We start from the raw sequence: 8753 nt of genomic DNA, 5'->3' as shown, positions 1-8753 counted from the left end.
TGGAGAGATGGGCAGCTGGTCTAAATGACAGATGCAAAAATGGAGACTTGCACATAAGTGACCAGCCTGTATGTAACTCACCTATATTATCTGGGAATTTTCACACTATGCACTTTATTTGAAATCCTGGCAATTTCTGTCATATATTGATGTAAACATCATTTGGCTTCCCTTTGTGGTTTACAAAAACAAACACGCAGATATCTATAAATATACTAGTCGTGTTTTACTAGTGAATCTCCAAATTAGTTGGGGCATTGAGAAAGAATTTAATTTGGGTGTTGAGTGGAAACCAAGAGTGTATTTCTTTAAAAAGATGAAACCAGTGAGCTGAATGCCTTACACGTGAACATCTGCACAGACGGAAATTCCCAAGATGCCCAGGAGCCCAGCCTTTGCGCAGACTCCAGCACCAGTATTATCTGAAAAGGGGGAAATTGTTGAAAGAAAGAGAATGAAGACGTTAGCAAATTAGGTTTAATTTAGCAAACCAATGCCCTTTTGTAAATGTTTTGACAAGGGGTTGTACATATAATTTCATGTTGCTCAAGATTTCAGCTATACTTGTAAAGAATAATTATATATTAGCTTAAATAAGACTAACAACTCCTGGAAGTACTCTCTGACTCAGTTGATGCCATGGCATTCTGCATTGATGGCATGCCAGTGTGCCTTTACTTGTAAGTACTAATGACCTTATTAAAAGAAAAATACCTTAACACCTGGGCAATAGAAAGGTAATAAACACCATTTCTTTTCTTCTTTATCTACCTCCCACTACTCTGAGGAATTTTTCTTGCTGCCTTCACTGTCTGTGATCCAGCCTCTCTTTCACTCTGGCCACTCTTAATAATTGGCCATATTTAGCAGTTTTGTGCAAAAATACCAGGAATGACTGCAGTGACATATGTTACCTGGATAAATCAGAGTTTTTATTCCCCGTCTGTCAGTCCACTTTGCCTGCTCTTTTTTGGACCAATCTTATCCTAAATTCTGATTGCTCTTTAACCTTTTTGAGAAACAATTGACAAATATATTTGTATATATTTAAAATGTACAATATATTGGGGCTCCCCTGGTGGCGCAGTGGTAAACAATCCACCTTCAACACAGGAATCTCAGGTTCGATCCCTGGGTCAGGAAGATACCCCTGAGAAGGAAATGGCTACCCACTCCAGTATTCTTGCCTGGAAAATCCCATGGACTCAGGAGCCTGACAGGCTACGGTACACTGGGTTACAAAGAGCCGGACATGATTTAGTGACTAAGCCACCACCAAAGTGTACAATATGATAATTTGATATACAGATACATTATAGAAGGTCAAAATAGCACATCCATCACTACCTGTAGTTAACCCTTTTGTGTTTGTGTGGTAGAAATTCTTAATCTTTACTGTCAGCAACTTTCAAGTGTACAATACCATATTATTAACCAGAGTTACCATGCTGAACTTTGTGTTCAGTTGCTCAGTCATGTCTGACCCCTGGCGACCCTATGGGCCTGCCAGGCTCCTCTGACTGTGGGATTTTCCCAGGCAAGAATACTGGAGTGGGTTGCCATTTCCTACTCTAAAGGAATCTTCCCAACCTGGGGATCGAACAACATGTCCTGTGTCTCCTGCATTCCAGGTGGATTCTTTACCACTGAACCACCAAGGAAGCCCTATACTATACTTTAGAAAATCCAATAGTTTTTCCTTGGTCCCAAAGGAATCTCTTTTTATTCCATCCCCTATCTTAATGAATTAACTTCTCCACCAGATCATGTGTTCCTTGGGGGCAGAGTTTTATTCATTTCTGTGTCTCCCCCAACATTTAGAAGCATTTCCACACAAGAAAGATATTTAATTCCCCCAATAAACCAAATCGAGTCATGTTTCATATTTATTTGTATCTCACACAGCACTTAACAGAGTGCCTGACATATTGCAGCAGTCAGAAAATATTTGGTGAAGGAATGATTTATTGGTACTTACGTGTCTTATCAGCCACTTCCCCCTGATATAAGGGGACATGTTCGCAAAGCTGCCTGATGGGTGATCCAAACAGGAACCAATCCACATGTGTGATCAGAGACTTCAGTGGGTTGTACTTGACCCAGATGTATTTGTCAGAGAACATGCTGTTCAAAGCCTAGATCAGTACGACAGAGTGGAATAAGATGAAATAAATCAATACAATCTGGTGTACCTTATTCTAAATTGTGACTTTTTCTCTTTCAGATTATTGAACAGAAGGTGGTCAGGGATCTCAAGACATCATTTCTTCTGACCGCTTGGTCTGTAGAGAAGCCTCATTATTATTATCAATGTTATTTTGCAGCTAATGACAATGAAACCTAGAGAGAGTGAATCCTGTGCCCAATGAGAAGACACAAAAGGAAAATTAAACCTCGGGTTCCTAGCCTCACACAATGTTTGCTTATTCTCACTATATTGTATTTACTTGCAGCATTGTGTTATTGGATATTATAACTTCACTCATTTTTCCTCCCAATCATTACTTCCTGAAGCCTTGTTTTAAGAAAAGAGCAGTTAGTCCTTTCTACAAAGACACTGGCATTTATGATAGGTTTTTAAATTTTTAATTGTTATTTTTACTTTCTAAGGAAGTAAGTAGTTTGCCTGAGGACACATATCTAGGGCTGAGCAGAGGCAGCCTTTGTATTATAAGTTCTTATACCTGGGGGCTGCATAGTGGAACTCAAGCTAAGAGATATATTCCTGCTCTAAAATCAATGTATATGAAAATGCTTTAAAGTGGAGAGTACCGTATCCTTATCCCTTCCCCTCTTCATTTCTCCATGGACCCTATATTCTCTGGCTCAAGAGCAGGGAATACTTAAGGCTACCCCATAATTACCTTCCTCTCAAAGATGTACCGTTTGAGCTGGTCCAGAGCAGGGATGGCTTTGTGGTCCATCTTCAGGATGTAGCAGGCTCTTCTGGAGAGCACCCTGAGCGCAATGTAGCCCTAAAGCAGCAAGAGCACAGTCACTGCCCCTCCCAGTTCCCTGGGTTCTGAACTTAGTGAGTACAGCCCTTCAGGAAAGCTTCAAACATGCACAGTAAGATTTTCAAGCTGCAATCCATTTACCGCATCATTTCACTTTTTCACTTGTCATTTCTATCTCTAAATTTCTGTAAACTCTTGATGTGTCTCTCACTTTTCACGTTTTGGTTTTGCAGTTTGGGGTTTGAAAGGTTAAGGAGAAATTGTTCTTTGTCTCTCTCTATTGATTTTGTTCTTCCACGTCCTCAATTTGGAGTAAATACTGTGCTTTCAAATATGTTAATTACCAGCCACAAGTTTCCATTTACATTTAAAGTCAAATTAAATAAAATTTAAACTGTACTTCCTCCATCACATATTTCAAGTGCTCTGTAACCACAAGTGATTAGTAGCTTCCCTATTGGAAAATGCAGATACCGAGCATTTCTACCATTGCAGAAAGTTCCACTGGACAGTACTGCTTTAGAAGATCTCCTCAACATATCCACACCACCCTCATGCTCCACACATACATGTTTCATTGACTCTCCTCTCCCCTCTTCACCATCTTCTCTTCATCTTTTCTCCACCTCAAACCCAAGCTGGCTGCATAAGGATGGAATGAAGGAAGTTGGGATTGGAAGAACAATGGAAGGTGAAGAACTTGGAGCCAAAAGGAACCTTCTGGAATATTCATCTGGAGTGGAATTTTCTCTGCATAGTTCCAAATAATTATTCAGCATATAAGATTGTATATAATGCAAATCTTTCTAGTCCCTAATTTTTAGTTCTCACTAATTTCCAGTTCCTAAAATCCAAAAATCCAGAAGCCAAGCCTGATGATAATGGAGAGGCTTATACCAACTTCTCACCATGCTACTTTTTAAAGATACTTTTGGGATTTCCCTGATATCTGCTTAAAAAGAATTTCAGCACAACTCCTTGAAAACTAAGACCTGATGCTTTCAAATGTGTCATGAAACTCCCAATAACAGTGGGACAGAGGCAGGGAGGAGGTTTCTACAAGAAAAGCAAGTTCAAATGCCCAGTGCCATAGACTGTGGACTACTTATATCCACAGCGCATAACTCTCTCCATAGATAAAAGCAGGTTTGTCACCCAGGTGGAACAAATGGAAAACAAAAACATAAATGAATGAATCAAGGATGGAATAAGTTTTCTGAACAGGTTTCTGAGATTTATTGTTAATTCCAGCAATTGAAACTTGGAAATAGCATAATGTTTTTAAGTTAACATGCTTTAATTCTTCCAAAAGTATAATTTATTTCATATCCTATGTACATAGTTAACTATGTAGCTGTTCAGGACTTCTGCTATTTTGTGACTGCTTGTTTCATGATTGCTCTCTTTCTGCAAAATTTTTTGTATTAGAAGAAGCCCTACTTCACTCACACATTTGAGAAATATTTTTGAGAGCCTGTGTGCCAGGCCTTGCCCTGGGTTTTAGTCAGTCTTCTAGGCACTTTCTGAGCCTGTAATGAGCCAGCATCATCAGGCTTCCTACCTGAAAAAATCAAGCAAATTTGTATATTTCCTGTCTCATCAATTTTTAAATTAGAAATGGGAAAAGAAGAAGTAAGGAAATTCTGAAAGAATTACAAGGATAGATCCTGGAATTCAAATGCATGATAAATGGTTGTCCCTCCACCCTGTAGGAGTCCATTCTTGAAGAATATAAAATATTGCTGCTTACATGTTTATAGTCAAAAATGGTGGTAGAGGAGCATGATCCTGCATGGATGTTAATGATGGCAGCATTTTTTTCATTGTCAACTGTCATCGTCTCCTGAATTTGGCCACCTTTGTCAGTTGGGCTAATGATGTTATAAACCTAGATTGACAAAGACATAATGGTGTTTTCACAAACCATGTGCATTTGAAAGGCAACCCTCCCAGCAAAGTAAAGCCTTCTATTGCTTTGAACAAGAGATTGAACATTGAGATGTTCCCACTGGCATCCCAGACCAAAAGCCCATGCTAAAATAAGAATGCAAAGGTCTTCCTCTTAGTTCATTGAATTATACATGGGCAAAGCAATGACATCACATGAGAAATGAAATTGACCACATTTTAAAGCGATGGGTTATATTTTTAAGGTATTGTGATTGGAAGAAATAGTCAGCCTTATTGTTTCTGTTATTGGTTATTTCTGGGATTTCATCCCACGCGTAGGGCATGTAGACTCCCCACTGTCCTTCAGATTATTTTGTGTCTTCTTTTTGCTCTCCCAATATCTCTAGGATATAATATCTATAGTGAACTAACTCACCTCATTTCCCAAAGATTGTGTCCCAAAGATGGCCAGTGCCATCAGAAATACCACCTGAAAAACAGATCAGTCACATCCATTCATAATAGGGTTGTCATTTGGAGTGGGGTGACACAGGACAAGCACAAATATCTCAGAAAACATACTTAAAGACACTGGGGGGAGGTCATGGATGGTCAGCAGTCCATTTCCAAAATGTGCCAACACTCATTCATTTGACAGGCATTTGGTGAGTTTTTTCTAATTTTCAGATTAGTTCTCCTTTTGTTACCAAATTCCTGACCCTTCCCAACAACACAACCTTCTAGAAAGAATATGCCAGAAAAATACTTGGGAGAAATACAAGATGCTTTTTGGTGTTAAAAGTAATAATAATAATAATAGTAATAAATTTTTAAAAAATACTTGGGAGAAATGAGCAGTAAGAAAGGGGTCATTTTACTAAGAGGAGGACCCTGGAGGTATTCACATTGGCTTTAGTAGTCAGGAATCAAGTTGTGGTTTTTGGTTTAAAAAATTATTTAATTCCTTGAGATAAAGAGAGTAAGACAGATTTAAAATAGATTCATGGGTGATAGGGGTACCCATGTATTCCTAAGGGAAACCATGAAAATCAGATTGTGGAGGCACAAATAACTTCTGAGGCTGACATCAAAGAAAACATCCACATTCCCATTAGTGATGCCATCAGACAAGTGTTAGGCCAGCAGAATGTGAGACTGACCCAGGGGCATTGCTGACATCTTGCTGCAGTTGTACAAGGGTCTCATTCAATATGCTGATGCTGGTTTTGTGTTCCCTGTTCTGAACATCACAGGGCACTGCACTGTCATTGAGACTGCTGATGGAGAGATTCTTCAGAGGGGCAGATGTTTTTAGTACCTGTCAGTGAGGTTTCAGAGAAGGCAATGGCAACCCACTCCAGTACTCTTGCCTGGGAAATCCCATGGACGGAGGAGCCTGGTAGGCTACAGTCCATGGGGTTGCGAAGAGTCGGGCATGACTGAGCGACTTCACTTTTACTTTTCACTTTCATGCACTGGGGAAGGAGATGGCAACCCTCTCCAGTATTCTTGCCTGGAGAATTCCAGGGACGGGAGCCTGGTGGGCTGCCATCTATAGGGTCTCACAGAGTCAGACACGACTGACGTGACTTAGCAGCAGCAGCAGCAGTGAGGTTTTCCTACTTCCCTTTGCATCTCATCAGTAATATTTCTGTCCTGGTGACTGGGTAGAATGTCTAACATGGACCTAAGTGCAGATGTCCAACCTGTCTACTCACATACGGAAAACCTGGGCTCCAAGGCCAGCTCTAGTAACCTCTGACACTCCTACGTGTTCTGTTTAATGGGTCAAATACAGAAGCTTGAGTTAGATGGGTGGAGGGCTGAGCACCTTAGTGGAATGATTAGTCAGGAAATGTCCCCTGCCCCCAAATAGCCACCCACCCAACAATGTGATTAATACACCACTGTCCTAGGTGTGCATTTGGGGGTTAGATCTCTCTTGGAAAATCAAGAGATCCTGGGAGAAGGAACTCATTAAATTGTCAGTGTTTGACAGCTTATGGGGAGGTACTTATATTACTCTCTCCTTCAACAACTCAGTGAGAATAAGGGGTAGAGGCTCCATGCTGCAATAGATCATAGTTCACTGTCTATGGAGCGCTGCCGTGTGAAGCTATGGGAGACCGGGACCAGGGCCGGGATCAGTTGGAGTGGTCACGGCAGGGCTGCTCTGCCATGATTGCTTCTGTATGTGGGGCCTAAGATGGATAGATTTTAAGACTAAACCCCACATTTCCTGGCCTAGGGAAATCATATTCCTCTGTGCCTCAATCTCTTCACCTGTAGAATGGGGCAATACTACTCAGTTCAGTGGCTTCCCCAGTAGCTCAGCAGTAAAGAATCCGCCTGCAATGCAGGAAATGCAGGAGACACAGGTTTAATACCTGGGTCAGGAAGACCCCCTAGAGTAAGAAACCCTCTCCAGTATTCTTGCAGGGAGAATCTCAAGGACGGAGGAGCCTGACAGGCTGTGGTCCATAGGGTCGTGCAAGGTTCAGACACAACAGAAGCAAATGAGCATAGCACACATACACTTGTTGCAGTGAATAGACGAAGTGATTCATGTGAATGTTCAGCATAAGGCCTAGTCTGCACTTGGGAAATGGCAGATTTTTTTTATTATTGATATCATTATTACTTTTGACCATACTTCATGGCATGCAGGATCTTAGTTCCCCAACCAAGGACTGAACTTGTACCCCTTGTAGCAGAAGCACGGAGCCTTAACTGCTTCACCACCAGGAAGGTCCCTGATATTACTATTTTCAAATGACTATTTCCCTTTTAGATGGTAAGTATAGTTATCCTAAAATGCCTATATTCCCTCCAAATTTCACAATAAGGAATTATTATTATTATAATATTACAAATTAAAATTCCCTAGCTATTTCCCATTTTTTCTTTGTATTTTCTTAGTAAACATCTCAAGAAACAAAGGACAAATAAATATGGACTAATTAATATTTGACATCATTCCTGCCAAAGACAGCATTAATTCAGTCAAGAAACTTAGAAGCATGCGTATTTGTCTAAGACCCCTGAAAACCAACACATATTGGATGTGAACATTCTCTGCAAGCAGTTACCATAAGAGTATAAAGAAGCATAAACAAATACTCACAAGGATTTTCATCTTGCCTGAAAAGAAGCTGCTGGAGCAAGTGAGGCTGCCCAGTGCAACTTCGACCTTTATATCAGATTTCAGGTGCAGAAATCTCTGTCCAGAAGGATCACTTTGAAAAAGGCCATGTTCCTATCAATGCCACACCCCAGCAAACTCCTTTTTCAGGATTAAGACCCAACCACATAACATAATATCAGAGAAGTTGATTACTCAATAGTGAAAATTCGCCACTTGGTCACTCTGTAAATATCACCACTTATCTATTCCGTGTTGCATTTGTGATGTCAATGTCCACCCTTTAAAAGCATTGCAAGATCCTTGTTTTACACAAACATCTCATGGTCATCTATACTAATACTATATTCCTAAATCTCACCTGATGGTAAAGTCCACCCTTAAGACATTAGTTGGGCCCCCACTCAGCGTCTTTTCATCCCTGCCTGTTGAATTTTTCCATCCAAGAGTTGGATATGAGACTAGAGCTGAGGGTATTGTCTGGGGACATCTTGTAAGAAAAAGCCATCTTATGACTTTTTTTCTCCTCTCCTTCAGATTTGGTGCCAATTTCCAGAAATCCATGAAGAACAAGTCTCAGAGATCCCTCTGCCCAATTACCAGCATTAACCAATTTTTATGTTTAAACATTACCTAAGACTCCATCACAACTATGACATATAGTTCTTGCTATCTTGATATACACTGAGAAATTCTCAGACTGAAAAATTAGAGAGAATAAAGATTAAAGCAAGTAATTTTTATAATTCTGCCATTAGAAATGG

The 8753-nt window shown here is 40.2% G+C and overlaps 1 protein-coding gene across 1 annotated transcript; it reads right to left on the bottom strand.

Moving 5' to 3' along the window:
• Window positions 1–205: 205 nt before the first annotated feature.
• Window positions 206–8077, bottom strand: GKN2 (gastrokine 2). Its single transcript, XM_086323637.1, has 6 exons — window positions 7972–8077; window positions 5284–5337; window positions 4708–4845; window positions 2865–2975; window positions 1979–2135; window positions 206–422 (listed from the first exon to the last, which is right to left on the bottom strand). The coding sequence occupies exons 1-6, from the start codon at window positions 7981–7983 to the stop codon at window positions 340–342; spliced, it is 555 nt and encodes a 184-aa protein (XP_086179763.1). The 5' UTR covers window positions 7984–8077; the 3' UTR covers window positions 206–339.
• Window positions 8078–8753: the final 676 nt, after the last annotated feature.

Source organism: Bos grunniens, chromosome 11 (genome assembly GCF_055505025.1).
Source record: "Bos grunniens cultivar Pamir isolate PY7600 chromosome 11, Bosgru_T2T1.0, whole genome shotgun sequence".
Classification (NCBI taxonomy): domain Eukaryota; kingdom Metazoa; phylum Chordata; class Mammalia; order Artiodactyla; family Bovidae; genus Bos; species Bos grunniens.
Note: the sequence above shows the minus strand (reverse complement) of the source record. Positions and strands in the feature narration are given on the sequence as shown.